Here is a 22,368-nt window from a genome sequence, read left to right on the forward strand (position 1 = left end):
TAGAAGGCCAGTGGCTTGGAGCTTCTCCAGAGGGAGGGGGGCACTGAGTGGTCAATCCCAGGGGTCGGCCTACCTTCTGTACCAATAGGATCTCGAAGAAATCCATTTCTCTTTTAGGATGGGCGCCTGGATATGTCCTTCTTCGCTCCAGACTGTCTCCACCCAAGTCAGAAGTTCCACTCCCAGCTCTCCAGAGCCCTTTGGATCAATATGGTAAAATAAGTGGGGGTATCCCTGGGTCTCTGGGGCTCTAGTCTGGCAAAGCACCAACCCCTACAGAATGAGGCCCATTCTGGGCCTCCCTTTGCAAGTGCAGTGTAAAGGACCAGTGACTAGAACATCTGTAGAAGTCTGTAGAACTGAAAATATGGAGTCCTGAGGATTCCAGCACCAACTTCCCCCTCTCCTTTGTGCTTTGACCTGGGAGGAGGGGCTCTCTGAGGAATGCGAGACAGACCCTCAAGCTTATTCAACATTCGCCACATGCCAGCTGCTGGGCAAGGCCGTGTGAGCCATGTTATTGAAGCCTCTCGCCAGCCCTGCCAGCCAAGTCCTAGGAGGTTGTGAGGAAGCGGAGAGGCTTGCCCAGCGCCCTGCAGCGGAGCTAGGAAGCCCACCCCCATGACATCAGGCTGTGAGCCTCCTCGGCTGCAAAGTGCTGCCAGGGACTGCTCGCTTCAGCGGCTCTGTCTTGTCTTCCCCTGTAGCTTGAACCACTAGGAAGAAAAACGGAGACCCTGGACCTGGCAGCAAATATAGCCCTCTCCTGCCCCACTCAGGTAACGGGGGAGGACCTGCACTGCCCCTCCGCAGAGACCGGAGCTCAGACCTCGCCCTCCCCTGGTCCTGCACCACAGCCCCTCGAGTGGGTGTGGCTGCAGGAGAGCTTTGGAGGATGGGAGGAAGTCGATGGGAACTGACAGGGGAGGAGACTTTGAGAATGGGAGAAGCAGGTGGGAAGGGAAGCCTGGGCCCAAGCAGAGGAAGTGGATCAGGACGAGAGCCGTGGGCTCCTGGCGGCGCGGTGGGGTGGGGGTGCCAAGACGCCAGAAGTGTGGCAAGAAGGCTCCTTTGGGCAGTAGCGCTTGGGGCCGATGGGTAAGTCTGCCTGCAGGTCGGAAGCCTTAGTGAGAAGCCAGCTAGCTCTGAAGTTGTGGTTAGTGGTCTTAGAGCCTGGAGTGCGAGTTCCCAGCAGGGATGGGGCCAAAGAGGAGAGCAGCAAAGGGTGGGGAGCTAGCTGTGTGGAGGAGGGGCAAGGACGCAGCTCAGGGCTCCTTTTAAGGAGGAAAATGTAAGTAGTTGTTCAACTTGATTTCAGGCCTAGGGTGGGGGCAGGTTCGTGTTCCCACTGCTTTCAGCTCCCTTTCCTAGGCCCCATCTTAATGGTTTTTTAACCAAATAAGGCCGAAGCCAGAGGGCCCTCAGCGGCAGTAAAAGCTGAAGGACCTGACCCAGTCTGGGAGGCTGGGTTTCCCCCCTGGGTCAGGCTGCCTCACCCTCTCCCGCCCTCCCGGCTGAGCAGGAAATGGACCTGCAGCTCCCCCCTGTGTCTGCCAGGGCTCCAGAGAGAGTGGGCACCCCTGCCCACACCCACACTCTCTGCTGCCTCCCCGAGCCCCGCCGTAGGCCCCATCAGGAGAGCCAGGGCTGTGGGAGGAAGGGATGGGGAGGTGAAGGCCACCGTAGCAAAGGGCTCAGTGGCTGGGTCTAGTGCTCGGAGAGAAGGAATAGTCAAAGGAGTTCACACGGATGCCTCCAGCCCAGTGGTCAGATGCTGGCTGGATGCCGGGACACGGTCTTAGGGGGCCCTACAGTGCCAGGTGCAGACTATTTAATTACTAGATCCTGAGCATGTCCAGGAGTTTCTTGGGGAGGGGCCAGGCAGCCTGGGTAGTGGGGGCATCTGGGGACTCAGAGCAGTGGCCAGAAACCCTACAGGAGGTAAGCATTCGCGTGTTTAACAACCTATGTGGCCATACTGAAAACCAGCCATGGAAAATCCTCTCCAGTCACTTCTCCTGCCATTCAATAGTAAAAGTAGTAACAACCCATTCCAGGGAGCTGTCCCGTGCTCTCCCCCCGCCCCCCACAAACATGTAGTAAGTACCGGATGGAGCCTAGGCACGGGGTCAGGGCGGGCCCTGTCACCATGGGCCTCAAGGTGACCCGTGCCACTTTCTGTCCCAGGCCAGGCAGGGAGCCCCGAAAGGGTGCCACTCCAACTAGCATCTCAAGCCGCAGTGGGCTCTGCTCCTCCTTCTGGACAGAGCCTGACTGAGCCATTGGTAAGCAGAGGAGAGCAAAGCCAGCCTCTTAGAACCGTAGCAGCCCAGCCTGGGAGAAGCCGTTGCCAGGCAACCCCATTCCAAAAGGATCCATCTGCCGGCCAGCCCAGCTCCACCACCCCAGGCAGAGCGGCACTCCACATTCCTCCCGTCCCATCTGCTCCCACCCATGTGCCTTAGAGCTCTATAAAAGTCCACCAGCCTCTCCGGGTGAGCTGACAGGGGCCAGGCAGCACATATTTTAGTCCTCGCTGTGGCTAAACATAGAGGCAACCGCCAGGACCCAGCGGGGAGGTGGGGGCCGGGATGGATGGTTGCATCGAGGGGCTTTCTCAGCCTCCTCCCTGCCCCTGCCCCTGCCTGAGGCAGCTGCAGGTGTGTTCTGCCAGGCCAGGCCGGCCCCTTAGCAGCACCCCCTGGATTTCTGTTAGACTTTCCTGTGGGACGGATGATCTCCCGGCCAGCTTTGATTAGCCGCCCTGTGGACTGTGATGGCTGCCCCCTCTCCACTCTCGCTGTCTTCTCTAACCCAGGGTAGCCGGCTGTGGTTCCTCCTCGGGCTTTGAAGAAAGCAGCTGAAGGACCCACACACTTCTCTCTCCACTCTTACTCCTCTGGCCCGCCCTGAACACTTGTCACGCCGCCTCCGTGAAACCCATTTCCGCCTGCATTCCTCGACGTAGTGCCTCCCTGATGGTGCTGTTCTTCTAGTCCCTGTCCCTTCTTGTCTCAAAAATGGGGACATTCTCCCACTGTCATGCACCACCTCTATTCTCTTTTCTCTCTCTCCGCATCCCCTCGCTCTGAGGGTTGTCCATTTCCACGGTTTCCTGGTAAATGTCTGTGCACAGGACGACCTGTGTCTTCATCTCTCCTTCCTCAAACTCCAGCTCTGTTCTTCTAACCTGTAGGAGAGGTTTCCCCCTGGGATGCCCTGGGTGGTGTAAGATTGCCCAGAAGGCAGCTTAAATGAATTATCAGCGTATCAACAAGAGCAGGGAACCAGAGAGAGACACCGGGGTGGGGGCGGGTGTGGGGAGGGCAGTAACAGGGAAAGAGAGAAACGGAAATAATTTTAAGTGCTATTTCACCCAATCTTTCTTTCATCTGAAGAAAAAGCAGAGGTCTGTTGGGCTCCCTTATATAGTTACTTTACTGTTTAGCAAGGTTTGTATTTTGCATTACACATGGGGGACACTCTTACCTTTTGAATGCTGTGGACTTCTAAATCTCCTATCCTGCCTTACCCCACCATCACCTCAAACTCAACACACATCCATCCAAAAAATAGTTTCTGAGCAAGAAACGTCAAAACAGGAATGAAGTATTTGTCTCTCCCACCTCTCTGATCCTTAGGACTTCCCTATTTCTGTCCATATCGTTGTGGTTTGCACAGTTCTGCGGGTGTGAGACATGAGCTGCCCTATCTGATAGGACTCTCCCTCGTGTGCCCCCCCGGCCCCCCGTTCCTTTCCTACGGCCAGCACCGCCGTTTGCATCCTCATCACGTTGTGTGCTAATGGTCATGTGGCCCTTCCCATCGTAACAACTGAGAATTCTGTAACCTAAGGATCTCCGCAGGGAGGGCCTCGGAGTCCTGTCAATGCGCCAGGTCCTGTGGTAGCGGAGTTATGCCACCACACCCCTCCCGAGGCACCAGCACGGCCTCTACTTAAGCCCCCATAGTCTCAAGGCAGTGCTTTTCACCCTGCCAAGTGGCTGCCCATTGACAGGTTGTGAAATGAGCCTCGTAGGTCGTGAGCCAGCACACGGGGACTGGGATGGGATTGGGTAGACATGTCAGAGGGCATTCCATGTCCTTCTGTTATGTCCTCCTTCCTGCCGCCACCACCCCCTTTCCCTGAGCCTTCCCGTCCCTTCCCTCAGCCATCTAAGGCAGACAAGCCTTGCAAACACTGCCTCGCGCAATACGCATGTCCCCCTGAAATGGACGCCCGCTTGGGGTTGGCGCCTGGCTTGACTGCTCACTCCCGCTGTGGTCTGAGCAACACAGAACACCGCCACTCCTTCACCACAGACCCGCACACCTATAACGCGGCCAAGAGGAACCTGACCTTCCCTGCAGGCCGCTGACTCACATCAGGTGGCTGTCCTGGCACTTCCCCTCCCCCACCCAGGCAAGCCACACCATCTCTGCGGAACACTCCCTGTGCTGGCTTTCATCCGGCTTCACTTTCTAGCTACTGGTGTTCTGGATCTAGCCCAAGAGAGCAGTCAGGCTGACTGGGATCTCTTTTGCACATGATCTGCTAGACTCTGGGCCCCTAAACTGCTCTGACTTACATGTGCGTTATGGTGTCAATGGTCAATGAAGCGAGCCCCGGGCCCCCCGGGCTACCTATCTGCCCCTGGCCTGGACCTGTTCTCATGGTTCCTGCTCTGGCTTAGCTCCCCCACCGAATTCCACTGTCTCCCTGACCTCTGACCCCTTTGACTCCCTCTCCCCTCTCTGGCCCCTGCCCCAAACCTCAGGTCATGTGACCAAATAGACCCTCCAGCTTGACTTTTAGCGCTCCCAGAAGGGCAAGGTGAGTCTTTGCCCTCTGGTTCTTCTGGTGCTGGCCACTCTGGGACTAGCTCCCAGCCCCTATTCCCAGTCAGGGCTCCCTTGACAAGGGGGGAACGATAAGTAGCGATGCTCCACGCACAGCGTCTCCTATATGAGGTCCGTACTTCTCCCCACCCCCGGTTCTTGTAGCCATTCCTCAGCAATTGCTGCACTTACTGGGCACACTGGTCCCTGAGGCTTCACTGCCTCCTAGCATCTCATGCTTTCTGCCTGACTGGCCCGTAAGCCTCTTTGTAGCCTCCCCTCATCCTAGCACCTGAAGCGGGGCCCTGAACACAGGGGGTGCTTACACCCATGGGCCAGTTATTTCTAGAACGCTCCCACATTGCCCTCCTCAGATGGTGAATGCTCAGGGGCTGCTGAGTAACGTCAGCTGGGCCAAGCCCGGTTTGCCAGGGCGACACGCCATGGTAAGTCCTCCTTGGCCTTGCACGCTTCCCGCCCTCGGCCCTGAGTACTCCTCAGGCCCACGCTTCAGCTAGGAATGTGGAGACTCGGAAGGAAGGAGAGACTTGAGGTGTCCGAGGGAGCCAGTGTCTGTGCAGGGGGGCTGGGAGTGCCACAGCCACTGCTGAGCCCCCCTCTTCCTCTTCCTCTCTGCCTGGCCAATAAGCTCCTTCATTGGCTTGACCCTGGTGTGAGGAGCAGAGCCGGAAAGGCCTGACCTGAGAGGCACTCGCTACTTGCTGTCTACCTGGACCTGGTCCCTCCCCCATCCCGGACCTCCGTTGCTCCTCATCCTAAGACAGGGACTTTCCGGGGTTGCAAACCCCGATGCCATGCCAGGCAGGAACACGATTGGGTAAATGGGACCAGGTATGGGACAAGAGGAAGGGAAAGGGCCAGAACTGAAGACCCTGCACCTCTTCTTAAAGCATTCAGACTGCTCCCGCCCCACCACCCCCTTCTTTTTGATACCATTCAGGCCCAAATAAAGCAGAACAAAACAAAATGTCTCCTGGCTAGGTTTAGCCCACAGGCAGTCAGTTTGCAACCCCTGGAACTGATCCCCAATGACCCCTCCACCAACATTCTGGTTCCTCTTTCTTATTCCCATTTTCTTTCCAAACGTTTCGACCACGGCCCTTCCATTCCACTGAGCACATCTTGTGAAAGCATGGACGGCCTGGGGCCACTTGCTGATTCCCGATCTCAGTCTTACTGACTCAGTCTTGCTTCATATCATTTTCACATTTTCTCGTTACCTTGCTTTTCCCTGTTTCTCCTTTACCTGTCTCCTCCTCCCTGCTTCAGTTAACCCTCACCTATAACTGAACAGACTTGGATCTTGACTGGGCTGTGAGCAAAGATTGTGAAGGAGGTGGGTAGGCAAGGAAGAGAATGTTTCGGGATAAAAATACGGCCAAAATATGTGAAGCCAACCTAAAGGGAGTAAGACACATAGTTCAAAAGAGACAATCAATCGATAAAAAATATATAATCAGTACTCTCTGGAAAAGAAAAAGATGCTATCATGTACATCTCTAGCCAGAGAGGTTACAAAGGGAAGGAAAGGATTATTTTGAGGACTGGGTGGATGTTCCATGGCTAGGGTGAAGAACAAACACTCGAACCCTGAGTAGAGTATGCAGGGAACCCCTCTGAGGCCTTTTCTTGTGCACCCCTTGCCAGAGCTGTTATGTAAAACCCTCGAGAGAATAAATTAAATTACGCGTATAGGGTTCTCACTATTTACATGCAGAAGAGTCATGTTAAATCAACATGGAGGATGGCCTTAGTAGTCCTCTTTCCTAATCTTTGTTGCTGTCCGATAACCTCTCCCTGTGGTTTCTGTTCTCTTGTAGAATGAGCCCTTCCTGAGGACGCCCCGGAACAGTAACTATACCTACCCTGCCCAGCTGGACATTGAGGTAACTCCTGATGCACGTCTGCCTCTCTCAGGGACAAAGCATTTCTACCTGCCGGTGACTCAGGGTGTGGCACAGGTTTCAGAGTATGAGCTTAAGCAGAGGTGTACCTTTCTTACATACTAGAAATTGGAATGTAAAAAAAAAAAAAAAAAAAGTTCCTGAACCATGAACTCCCAGGATTGTCCTAACATGTTCTCAAGTGATTACTGACATCAGCAACCAACTAGAGGAAGTGCCAGTGGATGGGTTTTCTTCAACCTTTGCACAGACCTCATTCCTGATTAGGCAGCTCAGCGTTTCAGGAAGGAGCGAGGGGGAGGCCGTGGGTATGATGTGCCATAGACTTCCGGTAAGGTGGAAGCTGATGGGCTGGGCCCAACAGGAAGCTGACACACACCCAGGGCTTGTTTGGTTCCAGTCAAGCATTCTAGCTCTGAGGAACCCCAAAGGATTCAAAGCTCATGGCTTTAGGGACTGCTACTCCAAAGATGGCCTAAGGGATCCTGGACAACACCAGGCCTAATAGCGTAGGCCTGGCCCAGATAAGATCTGTCAGGCCCCAGGACAGGGGCCCCACCACCCGTTTCACCTGAGCACCTATGGTACTTGCAGTCTTGTGCTAGGGGCCGGAGGGAATTCAGGCCTGTCCTTGGGGAGGTAGAGGTCATTCCACACTGAGCATCTACTATGTGCCTGGCAGTGTTCCGGGGAGATAGAGGAGGAGACCAGACAGATGGGTCCTACCCCTCAAGGAGCCTACAGCCTACTGCAAGAGGGAGTCCAATAGATAGCTCAACATGATCATGTCAGCTGTGGGGACAGCTGTGAGGAAGCTGATGCAAGGGAACACAACGGGCCGAGGGAGGTCTGGCAGGTTCCCATGAACTGCGCAGGCCAGGCCTCTCTGAAGAGGGGCGACATGAGCTGGGACATGCACGACGAGAAGACGCTGGCTATCTGGGGTCCCAGGCAGGACCACGAGTGCTAAGGCTTGGAAGTGGGGCTGAGTTGGGGTATGAGAGGAAGAGAAAGAAGGTCGGAGTGGCTTGTGGGCACGTGAATAAGGTGGAGAGTGGGGTGATGAGATCAGAGGGGTTGTCAGGGTCCAGGTCACACCAAATCCCAATCCCTGAGGCAGAAGGTGGGGCTTTAGGTGGAGAGACATGGGAAGCCATTGGAAGTTCTAGGAGAGGGGGACACCATCTGGTTCACCTTAAAAGATCTCCCTAACCCGTGCAGCAAATGGATTGAGAGCAGCGGGAACGATTGAGGAAAGACCTTTTACAAGCCAGTCGAAGCACTGAGACTAACTAACAAGAAATTACTGAAGGACTGTTAGATGCTCAGCTCTGGGGAACGAGCCATAACGGCTCCATGGCTGGGGGAATACCACTGTCCGGCTTCTCTGGATTCTCTCAGGCTCGCATTAGCCCACTGGAGGCTCATCCCAGGCAAACCATGGACCAAAATCCACTATGACTAAAATGTCAGCTGCATCTTGTCAATCAGGCACTTCCTTATTTACCATTGACTTATTTATCAGCGTCCTAAGTGGAGTGGGCACTGTGCTGAGTGCTGGGTATCCAAGGTGAGCAGAGCAGGTCTCTGCCTACCCTCTTAGATCGTACAGTCTCATGGACCCTTACTTCTGCTGCTAAGAGTTAACAGCCAGGCAGAGAAGGTGGTGTCATTTAACACCTTGCCATTTAAAGTAGCCCCCAACAGGCAGCATCAACCTTACCTGGGAACTTGTTAAAAATGCAGAGTCCCAGAGTACCTGGGTGGCTCAGTCCGTTAAGCATCTGCCTTCGGCTCAGGTTATGATCCCAGGGTCCTGGGATTGAGCCTGCTTCTCCTTCTAACCCTTCCCCTGGTCGTTATCTCGCTCTCTCTCTCTCAAATAAAGAAATGCAAATGCAGATTCCTGAGCACCATCCCGGTCCTACGGAATCAAAGCCTGCATTTAACCCCCAGGGGATTTGGGTGCACTGGTATAGGGCACAGTGTGGGCTTCTCCCCTTGTGACAGAGGAACACCCTCAAAGTCCAACCTGTATCTTAATTTGTAGGGGACGTCATATCTCTGGCTCACCAGATATCTGAGATACTTCTCAAGTGCTCACAGCTATAAAACTTTCTCTTTTTCACTGCTTTTTCCCCAGATATTTGTCATCTGCACACAAGCATGTCCTTGATTTCAAAAGAATTTCCACATCAGTATGATGAACTGAGCAATCTCTTGGAGTAAACGAAATTATATAAGATTAAGCAAATAATATCTAAAAGATGTTTCATTTTTGCTCCCTTGGGAGAGGAGACTTTTTAACAAGGCTTGTCTTTACCATCTTCTGACTAAACAGAGGAGATGAGCTTCCAAAGCCTCTGGCATTCACACTCCCCAGAGAATCAGTCACCCAATTATCTCCTGCTTGCCAAGCCTTACGATGCATTCAGCACTGGGCTTGCCCCTCAGACCCTCCTGGGGACGTGCAGGTGTTTGGAACTCTGGGAAAGAGACTCTATTTCTCCTCCAACTTACTGATACTGGTCATTTCTGAGCCTCTGCTTCCCACCCCATCCCTCCCTCCAGCACCTGGGAAATGTGCACTGTATTCCAGAGGCAAGGGAATTTGACTAAAGGCATCCAGGTTACAGAGGCATTAATTTATACACACACAAGGAAGTGGTTGGCTCTTAAGTTAAATATGCAAAATCATAGATGCACGTCCAGAAAAGATATGCAGAAACCAGGAATTTTACAATTGAAAACATTTCGTGGTATTTTCCTAGAAACATCCGAGTTATTGCTGCAGCCCAGCATTATAATCAGTGTCCATTAGCTTAATGTTAAACAGCCACACCAAAACATATGTGTGGTCTTCCATGAGACATCCAAATCTACGTTCCTCTGGGAGATCACTGTTTTCTTCCCCCTTTGCTGTGACTGCCAGACCCATGTGAGAGTGTGGGTAAGTTGAGATGGAAAAAGCTGTATGTGTAGCATATGTGTGCCCACGCAATTCCGTGTTTTGTGCATAGGGGCAGGCAGATGCCCAGTTTCTCCTCTCTCATCTCCCTCTCAGACCATCTACAATGAGCTGTTCCTGCCCACACATGATCCCCTACCGGGGCATAGTTCTAGCCTCCACCAAAAATTCCCTAGCTACTTCTCCTTGGACTAAAGCTAGCCTTCCTGCACAATGAGTGCTGGGCATTGTATCTTTCCTCCTGTTGGTGTAGAACTGGGGCAGCGACCTCCTGTGTACAGAGTGGAATCCTTCCAACGGTGTCCCCACCTCAGGTGAGTGCAAACATCATCGTTACTCCCTTCAGCTAAGGACTTGGCTAAGTGTCGGGTTAGTGGGACACCCGACAAACACATCTTGGAGTCCTGAGCAGACCTTGCCAATTCCCGGGCAATGCAGTCTGGCTCGTGGGCGGCCCCTGAAAAGCTAGCCTGCAACCACCGGGCTCTCCACAGCTCACCCTTCCCATCTCTGTTTAGTCCCAATGGCAGCCCTTCAGGCCTCCCCACCCGGCAGGGAAGGTACAGTCAGGGATGGGGCCCTCTCTGCCTAAGATCATGACTCCCACAGCCAGCACTTTCCTGGATTACCCCAACATGCATGTGACTTCTCTTAGGATGGACAGTAGCCATCAAGGCCATTGTTGTGCCTTGGTTTCTCCAAATGGATGAAAGAGGCAAATTTGCTAAATCTTGGAAATAAGTGTACGAGGGGCCTGTGGGACTGGAGCAGAATCTGACTCCTAGTCAAGCTTATACTTTAAAAGGAAGACTCCCCCTGACCATCTGTCTTTTTGCCTGTCTCTCCTAGTCCATGAGCTCCGGCCAGGAGACATCAAAGTGGTGGCCGCCATGGGTGACTCGCTGACCGTGAGTACTGAGCTGGGATGGGCCTGGGCACCCCAGGAGCCAGCCAGGCCCTGTGCCGAATGTGCCCTTCCTCCACACTGGCTCGGCGTTCAGCATTTAGCTGACAGGATTGAGAGCCTACCTGTGGCAGGCACTGAAACAGCCAGGCAGCTGCGAGACCTCACTGGGCAATCTAGAATGCTCGGCCTCTTGCCCTTCACCACCTCATCCATGAGGCTGCCCCTCCATCTCCCCTTCCCCACTGTTCCAAGCATTTCATCTGCCTGTTGTATACCTGTCTTTATCAGGGAACTCATCTCCAACTACCCACACTTATAGAGTTGGGGGGTGGGGGATTACCCACACACTGCCCAGCAGCCCCTCACCCCGTTGCAAGATGTGTCCTTTGGGGGCAGAGGGAGCCCAATTCCTCTGTATAGTGTAATTTCTCTACATGAATTGTATTAGCCAGCTCTTTAGCTATTGCTCTACACAAGACACTCTGCTAACAATTCTGAGGTGTAGTCATAACCCTTAAGAAACTTGTCAAGCTGGGAAAATAAGCAACTTACACAGAAGGAGATACATAATCCTGTAGGTGACACACGGCCTTTTAAAATCAGGTACTCGGGCGCCTGGGTGGCTCAGTTGGTTAAGCGACTGCCTTCGGCTCAGGTCATGATCCTGGAGTCCTGGGATCGAGTCCCGCATTGGGCTCCCTGCTCGGCGGGGAGTCTGCTTCTCCCTCTGACCCTCTTCCCTCTTGTGCTCTCTATCTCTCATTCTCTCTCTCTCGAATAAAAAAATAAAATCTTTAAAAAATAAAATAAAATAAAATCAGGTACTCATTTCTGGAAAAGCAACTCCCCCGCATGTGTGTGAATGTGGTTAATTTTGATATAAACATGGAGAAAGCTCTGGAAGGATGTACCCCAGGGTCTTAACCATTAATTAGTTCTGGTGATGTGTATATGTGGATAAAGGACAAAGAAGGGATATAGAACCTGTGGCAGGAGGCAAGATTAATAAGGTGGGGGTAGATTATTAATTTTTAAAAGAATCTTTGTTATCATTTCACCAGTTATGGTGAATATGTATTACTTTTGTAAGTTTCAAAGAGAACTTTCTCCTTTTAGTTGTTTTTTTCTTTTTTAAGATAAGGCATTTAGAGAAAGCTACATACAGGAGGTAGAAACTGAGAAGGGTCTTAGACAAGGAATTAGAGATTTAAGGGCTGGAAAGAAGGGAGTTTGGCATTCCCAGAAGGGATGGAATGGGTGGGTGGTAACTGGGCAGGCTGGTCCAAGGCCCTCATGCTTCAGATCGATTTGCTTACACCTGAGTGTTCGTGTGGACCAGAAAGCAGGGGGTGAACAAGGGAAGTGGACACCAGATTATGGTGACCTCAGAACGTTGGGGGCCCTTCCCAGCACTGTCGGCCTGCCCTTGGGCCCAGCACAGTTCTCGAGCCTTCTCTTTGCCTCTCACAGACAGCACTGGGAGCCCGACCAAGCAACGCTAGCAACCTACCCACGTCCTGGAGGGGACTCTCTTGGAGGTGAGGATGTTCTCCACTCATTTTCTATTGATGACGCTCCCCTGTCACCTCTCCAGAGATGAACCTGGGTTTCCAGGCTCTGGCTCTGAGAAGCAAGGAGCCTCCCTGATGCTCGTGTCCGTCCCCAGGGTGGTGGGAATCATGTGCCAAGGGCAGGTGCTCTGGTTCTGACTCGGAAATATGAGGAGTGGTGGAGCGGCAGGTCAGGGTGATCTTAACAAGCGTGTTTTCTCTTCCCCAGCATTGGAGGGGATGGCATCTTGGACAACCACACCACACTGCCCAGTAAGTAGCAACACAGAGAATCACCATCACTATGGCCGTAACAACCCCTGGCTGAGGCCAGGGCCTCTCCCAGAGTAAGGGCAGGGAAGGTTATCTGCAAGGAGGGAAGTCAGCCAGCCCTGAAAAGCCCCAGCATGGTCCTGCCCCACACCTGGGCCCCAAGGATGGGCCCCCATCCGCTCTCACCTGTCTGCTTCACCCTCTTAAAAGACATTCTGAAGAAGTTCAACCCTCACATCCTCGGGTTCTCCACCGGTACCCTGGAGGAGACGGCAGGGATGAATGTAGCCATGGAAGGAGCCAGAGCGTGGTGAGTAGCCGTGGGTCTGGGAGGGAGTAGAGGGCAAGGCCGAGAGATCAGGCTGGGGAACGGGAGGAGGAGGGAAGGGTGGTGTCTGAGAGCCTGGCCCCAGATGGGCAATGAAAGCGGCCTCGCACAGAGTCCTTCTGCATGCCCGGCCCCTCCTGTGGATAGCCTCCCGTGATCCTCACACCCTTCGGGGGCGGGGGGGTACATGCATGAGGGACACTGAGACTTAGGAAGTTTCCAGAATGGCCCAAGGTTGTCAGAGGAGTCAGGGTCAGGTCAGGCCCGCTGGGCTGTCACCACCTCTCATGGCAGCAGGAGCCCTTGAGGGTGGCCCGGCCCTGTCCTGCTGACTCTGGCCAACCTCCCTGCGCGGGGAGGCTGGGAGCAAACGTGCAGAGTGCTGGGAGCTTGCCGCCGGGCCCCACGCATGCCCCCCACCCTACCTCGGAACCTGGGGTCCTTGACTCCGAGAAAGCTCTGTTTTGACAATAGGGAGTTAGATGCGAAGGCCCCCAAAACAGCATGGCGGCTGTTTGTTTTCACTCCGATTTCTGTTGTTGACAACCCAGATAATTAAAGCTGGAAAGCCTGACAGAGCTCATTGATTTTCTGCACGGAGTGTGCTGGGTATTTGCTTTGTAGAAGGATTGCTGCACTCAGATCACCAGGGAAACGACTCCGGCTTGACTCATTCTGTTTACACGGAGCGTTCCTTTCCGACGTGGTAAGGAGGGCCCCACGCTTGGTTTGTGCCTCTGAGCCGCAGGAAGCCGTGGCAGTTCCTCAACGTCAGAAGCAGGAAGCACTTATTTTTCTGCAAAAGAGCTGGGCTTCATGGGCCCGTAAAACCAACACCGCATCGCTGTTGTTGCTGTCATCCTCACCACCACCGTCATCATTTTATTATTATTTGCCCAGGCTCCATTAACCAGCAGCTGATTCCTCAGTCAGCTGACGTTCAAGCCCCTTTCTTGCTTTACTTCTTTCTCTTCCTGCCTTCTCCCTTGACTGCTGCTGGGCGCTTGCACCAGGAGGCCGTGGCAGGGGAAGTAGCCAAGACATGCAGCTCCTTGTTAGCATCTCTGATGTCCCGTGATACGGGAAAGGAGAGTAAGCCTGTGACTTAAGTAAGCAAGGTTGGAAAGTTGCTCTGTGACTCTCCTTTATCTGCAGGGTGATTTTGTGTGGTGTCAGATAAGGAGGAGCACATCTCAAGAGAAAAATAAACACCACAGCAGGGCAACTAGGATAATGAGACCTGAGGTCAGACTGTCTGTGTCCGGATACCAGCTCCCAGACTTGCTAGCCGTGTGACCTTGGGCAGGTCACTTATCGTCTCTGTCTTAGTTGCCTCATCTATAAATTGGGATAATAATAGTACCTATGTCTCAGCATTGTCATAAGAATTAAATGAGATTAATAACTCAGTGGAAAACAGTATAGTATTTAATATGTACGCCCCCCCCCAAAAAGTTTGCCATTATTAGGATTATTTAGTTTCAAAGTTTTATTCAACCTCTAACTTCCCTTTCCATCAATCAGTAAGCAAGAAGTCAAGGGAAGCAGGCGAAGGACTGAGCCCCAAAGTAGTTACCAAAAGATACAAAACAATCAATAGGTGAATTCCTTGCCTATTCAACTAGCTTGCTGTCTAGTTTAAGGAGGCTAAACAAACAGGAAATAACTTTTAGAAAAAAAAAAAAAACGTTGCATAGGGCAACATTGCAGACTGCAATGACTTTGTACTTCCGAGTTGTATGAAAGAGAACAGTGTGATGTGGGAACTGGGCAGCCCACATACAGGTGCAGACCCAGAGGGGAGGCGCCCAGGACTCATCTCCACCGACCTCCTCTTTTATAAGATGAAGAAATTCGACCCTAGCAGGGTTCAGTAACTTGGGCGAGCTCACCCAGCAAGTAAGTCACAGAGCTGGAAGAGAACCCAGGACCTGTAACCCCCAGATCAGGGCTCTTCACGCCAGGATGAAAAGGAAGCAGAAGGTATGGATAAAGGTGCTCAGAGAAAAGGCTCATGTAGTGGGGAGGTGGGACTTGCTCCGAGGCTGAAGGGTGGGAAGAACATGGCTGGGAAGAGGGAAGGAAGTGAGCACTCCTAACTTCCCCTCACGCTCATGAGGGCTTATCACCCGTGACTTCCCCTACTCACATCTTGAGCCTACTGGCAGGTTATAGACACTTCTGGAGTCCCCTTTACCCAGGACAGGCTTGCTTTCTAGCTTTCTGATGCATTGCATCAATAGCAATAATGGATGGGCTATCATCCTGGACATATAAATGAGACTTGGCCGCAAGCCCAGCTCCTCATGGACAGGCAAAGGTTTAAAACGCCCATCCTGTACCAGTTACTGCTTTTATGACTTCTTGCACAGAAGCCTCCATTGGCTGGGTCCCTTTGCCCACATAGCTCATATACTTCTCTGGTTTTAAAAACCAGCTTTATTGAAGTATAATTGCCATGCAGTTCACTGCACACATTTCAAGTATACAATTTGATAAACTTGGCGTATGTCCACAGCTTAGGGTTTAACATCACTAGAATCCAGATAACACCCATCACACCCAAAAGTGTCCCTGTGCCCTTTGTGACCCATCTCTCCCTCCTGCTCCTCCCATCTCTACCCCACTCCCTGCACCCCCAATAGCCACTGACCTGCTTTCTATCTCTAGAGATCAGTTTTCCTTTTCTGGAATGTTACGTGAATGGAATCCTATATTGGGTGCTGTTGTCTAACGTCTATCGCCCAGCAGGTCATTTTGAGACCTACCCATGCTGTGCAGATCAGCAGTTCATTCCTCTTTACTGCCAAGTACCGCTCCATCGACATACTTCACTCTTACCCAGAGCATTCACTTTCCTTATTCGTGGCGGACATTTGGAAGGTGAAGGGAAAACTAATCCTGTCTGGATTTCTCTCCCCTGGCTTCTTATGCCGGCAGGGGGAAAAGTGAGGAGATGGGGAATGGTGTAGAAGTCCAAAGTAACTACAGAGAAGAAAAAAGGATTAAAGGAACCGAGGGTGGGATTTAGAAGTGAAGGTTAAGGAGTCAGGGTGCCTGGAAAGAAGGCAGAGGATAATTTAAGGCTGTGACTTTTTTTCAAATATACAAAAGGTTATTTTTAAAACAGGCAGCCGACTAAGATCTGAACAGACTCGGCTTGCCGTGAAAGAGCTGAGGGGGATGTCAGGGACCATCCCTCAGGGAAAGCTGACCAGATCCCCCCCCCACCCCCCCACCCCCCGTGGCCACGGAGGACCAGGCCTGCAGAAGGCAGACTAGCCCCTGGCAGGGTCTGCATCTATGTGGCTTCGAGGTCCGTGGCAGATCTTTGATTTTTCCTAGGTTGAGATTTCTTGAGACTCAAAAAGCTTTTAGATACATTGTGAAGGAATAAACTTTATATACCTTTCCCTTCTGGAAGCACCTGTGTTTCCAGGCCCAAATCCTGCGGTAGGAGCTCTTTTTCCTCAGCCACTGCTCAGGTTCCTTTCTCTTCCCCGTCTAGGGACATGCCAACCCAGGCCCGGGACCTGGTGGAGCGAATGAAAAACCACCCGGTGAGTACCCCAGGACCCTGGGCCACCCTAAAAGGTGCGGCCTCCAGTCGTCTGGACCACCATTTCAGCCCCTGCTTGTTTTTAAGGAGGGGTCAATTGAGCCCCGAGAAGCAGGGCTTACCCCCGACGCACCCTCTCTGCTGCCCTTTTCTGAGCCAGGCTCTGGCACCCCCACCCCCAAGGCCCCACCACAGGAGGGAGCAGAGCCGGCCTTGGCCTCTGGCAGTTTCCCACCTTACCCAAGAGTTGGCTTTGCAGAGCCCTATTATGTAAACCCTGGGTTCTAAAAATAGGCTCCTCATTCCAATCCTTCCCCTTCCTGCTCACCCGGCCCCTCTAAAACTTCTCACTGGGGCTTTGCGAAGTGTCTGTGTCCCGGCCTTGGAATTCAGAATTCAGCGCCTGGCAGGACTCCTGTTACGGTGGTGGCTGAGCAGAGGGCAGACTTCTTGAGGGCCTCCCCAGCCCCCACCGCACCTCTCCCCCCGGCCAGGCTCTTCCTCCAGTCCCCACCAGTCCCCTCTCCCTGGACCCAGACCAGCCGAGCTCTCCCAAGAGGCAGCTCTGGGCTTTTACTTCTAGTTGCATCTTTCGCCCTCTGCAACTTTGAAGGCCTTTAGATCACTTTTCACGGCTGTGTTAATACACTCCACTGTGTGATGCACTGCCATTTTCTTAGGATTTCCCAGGAAAAATAGTCCTCCTCCACCGTGAGCAGACACACACACGTACACACACGTGCACACAGGGAGTCTGCTCTCTAGATTTCCTTGCCAGGCACCAAGGTGAAGGTTAGGGAGGCTCCACTTGGCATCTTCTCTCCATCGGGGTACAAAGAGGGTGAAAGGCAGTGGGGAGGGGGTGCTGTCTGGCCTGGTGAGCATCACCTGCATGTGCTGCCCCCCTCCACCCCCCACCACTACCAAAGTTTAGACTCAGAGCCTTCTGTCCCTTCAGGAAATTGACCTAGAGAGTGACTGGAAGCTGATCACGCTCTTCATTGGGAGCAACGACGTATGTCATTACTGTGAGAATCCGGTAAGCCCCTGCCCAGCCCCATGGGAGTCATGCCGGCCTGCTCTCCCAGGCACCCCAGCCCACCCAGGCAGACCCTGGCCTTTCCCACTGCTGAGTGGCCCCTGGGACAGCAGCTGCTTTGGTCCCCTGATTCCAGAAGTGTCTAGATGCACCCACTCTTCAGGCACTGCTCTCATGCACACAGATACTGTTCTTTGGTATTGAATGAGTAACCGGCAAGGCCCACCCCATGCGTGCTGGGAAATCCCTACCCATTTTTCGATTTTTTTTTTTTTTTTTTTGGTGCACACGCACATGTGTGCAAGGGGGAGGCTGAAACAATGTCATCAACGAGGTTGGATAAAATCAAACCGGTCCCAAGAGGACAGCTTGCTGCCCCAAGGACTTTGTGAGTGAATCAACCTCAGCCGGCCAGCCTGGGAACCCAGCCTGTTCCTGATGGTGTTTCTGTGGGGGGCTGTCACTTTGAGAATACGTGCTGTTCTAAGTTGGGGATGTCCTGTATTTTATTTGGCTGGAAAAGAGCAGCTGCCCTAACTCAGACGTCACGGTAGAACGTTTGAAGTCACAGGCAGGGGGAGAAAGTATGTTATCATTCCTCATGGCTCAGACCATCTACCAAAGGCTGGATGAGAATTATCGCCCCCCCCCCCAACACGGGCAGGTTCTCCTGAGCCTCTTCCCCTCCAGCCTCCTTACTGCCCAGTCTCCAGAGGCAGTGACCCAGCCCCAGGGGATTCAATGCCATTGTGTCCTGGACTCAACAGGGTGGACCAGGGTCCACTCAAGAGACCCCCAAAGCTGCCTGTGGACCCTTGGTCCAGGAAAACGCCTCTCCTATCCCCAGAGTGCCTGCCCCTCTTGCAAAATCAGATTTATACTCCTGAAAGCCTCTTTTTGTGGAAAAGACCTGGAGCACCGCCCCCCCCCCCCCCCCCCCCCGCAACCAGGATGAACTCAGGCCATGTTTGAGGAAGGCGCTAAATCAGCCTCTAGTCGAGAAATGGGTCAGAGGAAGAGACTCTTGAGCCGAGTCAAAAAGAAATTAGGGGGAGGCAATGGGGCCAGCATAGGCCACAGCCCAAAGGAAAGAGAGAGTGTGGTCATCAGGGCATGGACGTGGTTCAGAAGCCTGAGGCTGGCGACAGATGGGACCAGAGAAGGGGCAGGGACCAACATGGTCAGAGTCTGCCCCTGCATTTGAGATACTGTGGATCAGGGTGGGGATTATTCATGGTGTCTAGTAGGGGGCAAAGGAAGACTTGTGTCCCACAGCAACAAGGGCTGGGCTTCTCAGCCTGTCCAGTACCATGCTAGCCCCTCTGTACCACCACCCCCAGGCCCTCCTGTGCTGGTCATCAGACCCCTACCCTCAGAGTAGAAGCCCAGAGCTGACAAGAGCCCCCTTCTCTCTTCACAGGAGGCCCCCTCAGCTGGAGAGTACATTCAGCATATCCAACAGGCCCTGGACATCTTCTATAAGGAGGTAGGGAAGCGCAGCTGCAGGTTTCCGGGTCTCCACCCTCACGGCATGAATCTAGGCAAGCCGTGTTCAGGGAGATACACGCTGAGCAGACACCTGGAGGGGAGGCAAGGGAGGGGGGCAGATACCAAGCTCCCCTGCAAAGGAAATTTTTTTTTTAAAGATTCTATTTATTTGACAGCGAGAGAGGGAACACAAGCAGGGGGAGTGGGAGACGGAGAAGCTTCCCGCGGAGCAGGGAGCCTGATGCGGGGCTCGATCCCAGGACCCTGGGATCACGACCTGAGCCGAAGGCAGACGCTTAACGACTGAGCCACCCAGGCGCCCCTGCAAAGGAAATTCTAAGTGAATCAGACTGGATTGGTTGGTGGCCAAGTGTTTGCCTCTGGAGCCAAATGGCTAGTGTGTAGCCAGGCAGGGTGGCTTACTAGCAATGGGACTTGGGACAAGTGACTTTTGTCTCAGCTTCCCAAGCTATAAAGTGGGCCCTTAAAGAAGATTAAGAGAATACAAGCCACATCCCCTGTTTGTGCCTCAATTTCTTTATTGGCAAAACTGGGGAGGAGGAAGTTAGATTATAGATGAGCCCCTAGGTTCTTCCAGTAGTAACCAGCACCCCCACACCTGCCTGGGGACTAATGCAGCCCATCCCTCTGCTTCCCCACAGCTTCCAAGGGTTTTCATCAATGTGGTGGAGGTCATGGATTTGGCTGGCCTCCACCAGGGCCAAGGTGGGAAATGTGACCCACCCCTGGCTGCTCAGTAAGTACACAGGCCCCAGGGCGAGAGTCCCTGGGGAGAGTAGGCCTCACGGACGCTACCCACGGAGACCAGTGCAGGCGGAGCCGGACAATTCTGTCCCGAGGACAGACATCAGCGATGAACCAGGGGCTAGAAAAATCATTTGGAAATACCTCTAAAGTATTGAATGCCTACTGTATGCAAGTCACTTTATTTCTCTGGACCCCCGGTTGCTTGGCCACAAAGCGAGAGACACCGACCAATGTTCCTTAAAGCGCCCAGCGTGGTCTGTGATTCCAAACTCCAGTGATTGCTCCATGTTTGAGAGGCAGCACCGGGCAAGGAGCTTCCAAGACAGCTGTCCAGCTGTAGCTGGCTCTGCCCTTTAGGAGCTGTGAGGTTGTGCAAAAACTCTATAACCTCTCTGGGCCTCTTACTCATCTGTAAAATCTTGCAAAATAGTGAGGTCTAGAAGAAATGCATGTAATGTGCTTGGGCCCTGTGGAGCAGGCTCTCAGTCAAGAGTAGCTTTTATAACATCCTTGAAAGCCAGGCTCAGTGCTAAGGTCTGTTGTACAAGAGACTAATTTCTGCTGGGGGCTGGAACTTATTAAAGCTCAGCTGTGACCCTGGCAGGAAATTGCCATCCTCTGAGGCCAGAGGGTCACCCAGACTTCCTGTGATCACTGCTTTGGGAGAACAGATTCTGCAGGGGGCTGAGGAGTCCTAGCTGGGGTCAAATGGATTTGCTGGCAAGGTGACCAGCTGGTTCCCATTCTTTTTGGGCACCAGTTGGAACAGCTAATAGCTGGGAGGTGTGACGGGCTCCTCCAGAAGGTTCAGGCCTTACATTCTACCTTGTCCGTGTGTCTCAAACTGGTCGACACTCCCCAGCTTCCCAAGAGACTCCCCACTCTGGAGTCCTGAGGGGAAGTCCTGAGCTGGGAGGTCTCAGGACCAGGAAGAAGAAAGATAAGGTTATCATGGCTGTCTTTCCAAAACTCCAGCCCTTCCCTGGAGGAAGACCCGGGCTGGGGCAGGAACAACCAGGTGGCAAGGGGACCCAGATATCAGGTGCCAACTCTCCCACCTTCTCTTTAAACAAGCACCTGCTACCCCTAGTGTCCTTGAATTATGGTCTGTGACCTGGGGCTGGGAGTCACCCAGGCTGTGTGTGGGGGGGGACGGTGGGGGGAGGTCAGCCACCCGGGTGCCTCTCCACAGGAGCAACTGTACCTGCCTCAGACATGCACAGGAGAATCCCCTAGAGCTGCAGGAACTGAAGCAAGTGAACTGGAACTTCCAGGTGAAGCTGCACCCCTCCCCCTCCTATCCCAGCTGAGGGCCCCTCTACTCCTGGAGAGCAGGGGTTTGCTGAGAACAAGGGTGCTCCCTAAAGGCAGATCACAGCCCCTGAAAGATTTCTCCAGGTGAAAAGAACACCAAGCTGGGGAGGGAGAGGAAGTGTCCATGGCCCCGTTGGGCTCCCTCTCCCTCAGAACATAAGGCTTAGCCCTGCTTACCTCCGTCCCCAATTCTGTGTTCACCTCTGCTCAGGCTGTCCCTCCTGGACATGCCCTCCCCAGCCCTTCTGCAACTGCTCCACCTCATGCACAGGGCAGGTCTTCTCGCCTCTTCTGAGAAGCCTCCCCTGAAGAAACTTGACCCTCAGGTATCTCCCCCTATTGGCTTCCGTCTACCTTCATGGACCCTGAAGCCCTAGTTGGTTCTCATGTTTTCTTACATCCTCATTTTTCTAGATGGATTGTTAGGTTCTTGAGGAGAAGCACATCTAACCCTTTGACATGGACCTTCATCCCCCAAGTGCACAGGCATTTGGGGGAGCTGGTGTTGAAATGCTCCCCATTAGAGCTGGATCTGAACCAGAACCCTATGTTCTAATTCAGCTCTTCATGCAGTGAGACCAGGGGAGCCCTTTGGCCCACACAGTCTGATCAGAGGCTCCGACCCAGCCTCACAGAGACTTCAGAATGGGTGGTGCTCATGCCTGGGTGCAGACAACGTGAGCGCATGCATGTGCACTAGAGTATTCCTTGAAGTCACCTCTGGCTGTGGGTGGGTGGGGCGCATCACAGCCAATCCGAGACAGCAGGACTAGAGCTCGTGTGGCCAGCCCTGCCAGGAGGGTTGAAGAACATCTCCCCCCTCTACAGAGCGGCATCTCCAGGTTGTCCTATAAGCCCCAGTACCTGCAGCGTGAGGACTTCGCCGTGGTTGTGCAGCCTTTCTTCCAAAACACTCTCATCCCCCTGAACAGCGTAAGCTGCGGGTGTTTCTGGGAGGCACGTGGGGAGGGGCTCATCTTAGGTGATGTACTTCCTTCTGTACCTGAGCTTTTTCCTTTTTTTTTTTTTTAAGATTTTTATTTATTTGAGAGAGAGAATGAGAGAGAGAGCACATGAGAGGGGGGAGGGTCAGAGGGAGAAGCAGACTCCCTGCTGAGCAGGGAGCCGGATGCGGGACTCGATCCCGGGACTCCAGGATCATGACCTGAGCTGAAGGCAGTCGCTTAACCAACTGAGCCACCCAGGCGCCCCTGTACCTGAGCTTTTTCTGACGATATGGATCCAAGAGGGCTCCTAAGATTTTGCTTTTTTTTTTTCCTCGTATGATCAGAACTTAGATATACCTGGAAAGAAAAGGAGAAAATTATCAGTGACCAAGCTCCCCAGGCCTGGCCCTGCTATATGCTAGATTGGGATAGAATGGAAAGTCATCTGTTAGGGCAGGGACGT

General features: G+C 53.1%; 1 protein-coding gene and 1 long non-coding RNA gene across 11 annotated transcripts in view; one reads left to right on the forward strand and one right to left on the reverse strand.

Annotated features, from left to right (window-relative positions):
- Window positions 1–22,368, forward strand: part of PLB1 (phospholipase B1) — a 152,720-nt gene that overhangs the window by 121,506 nt on the left and 8,846 nt on the right. For 8 of the 9 annotated variants that reach the window (XM_027623350.1, XM_027623353.1, XM_027623349.1 and 5 more), the window contains 14 exons: window positions 118–213; window positions 708–779; window positions 6,681–6,746; window positions 9,986–10,046; window positions 10,582–10,640; window positions 12,110–12,177; window positions 12,419–12,462; window positions 12,673–12,772; window positions 16,299–16,350; window positions 17,308–17,388; window positions 18,809–18,874; window positions 19,539–19,633; window positions 20,837–20,918; window positions 21,787–21,891. In XM_027623350.1, the coding sequence (XP_027479151.1) occupies window positions 118–213; window positions 708–779; window positions 6,681–6,746; window positions 9,986–10,046; window positions 10,582–10,640; window positions 12,110–12,177; window positions 12,419–12,462; window positions 12,673–12,772; window positions 16,299–16,350; window positions 17,308–17,388; window positions 18,809–18,874; window positions 19,539–19,633; window positions 20,837–20,918; window positions 21,787–21,891 (1,047 nt within the window). The remainder of the gene's footprint in view (window positions 1–117; window positions 214–707; window positions 780–6,680; window positions 6,747–9,985; window positions 10,047–10,581; window positions 10,641–12,109; window positions 12,178–12,418; window positions 12,463–12,672; window positions 12,773–16,298; window positions 16,351–17,307; window positions 17,389–18,808; window positions 18,875–19,538; window positions 19,634–20,836; window positions 20,919–21,786; window positions 21,892–22,368) is intronic. The other variant, XM_027623355.1, reaches the window with a different exon arrangement.
- Window positions 1–22,368, reverse strand: part of LOC113938160 — a 90,963-nt gene that overhangs the window by 969 nt on the left and 67,626 nt on the right. The window contains exons 2-4 of one of the 2 annotated variants that reach the window (XR_003524838.2): window positions 22,176–22,262; window positions 21,823–21,973; window positions 74–198 (exon numbers count right to left, since the gene is read on the reverse strand). This is a non-coding gene — a long non-coding RNA (uncharacterized LOC113938160). Of the gene's footprint in view, window positions 1–73; window positions 199–12,648; window positions 12,789–13,215; window positions 13,551–21,822; window positions 21,974–22,175; window positions 22,263–22,368 lie in introns of those variants that run through there. The other variant, XR_003524839.2, reaches the window with a different exon arrangement.

This window comes from Zalophus californianus, chromosome 8, assembly GCF_009762305.2.
Source record: "Zalophus californianus isolate mZalCal1 chromosome 8, mZalCal1.pri.v2, whole genome shotgun sequence".
In the NCBI taxonomy this organism is placed as follows: domain Eukaryota; kingdom Metazoa; phylum Chordata; class Mammalia; order Carnivora; family Otariidae; genus Zalophus; species Zalophus californianus.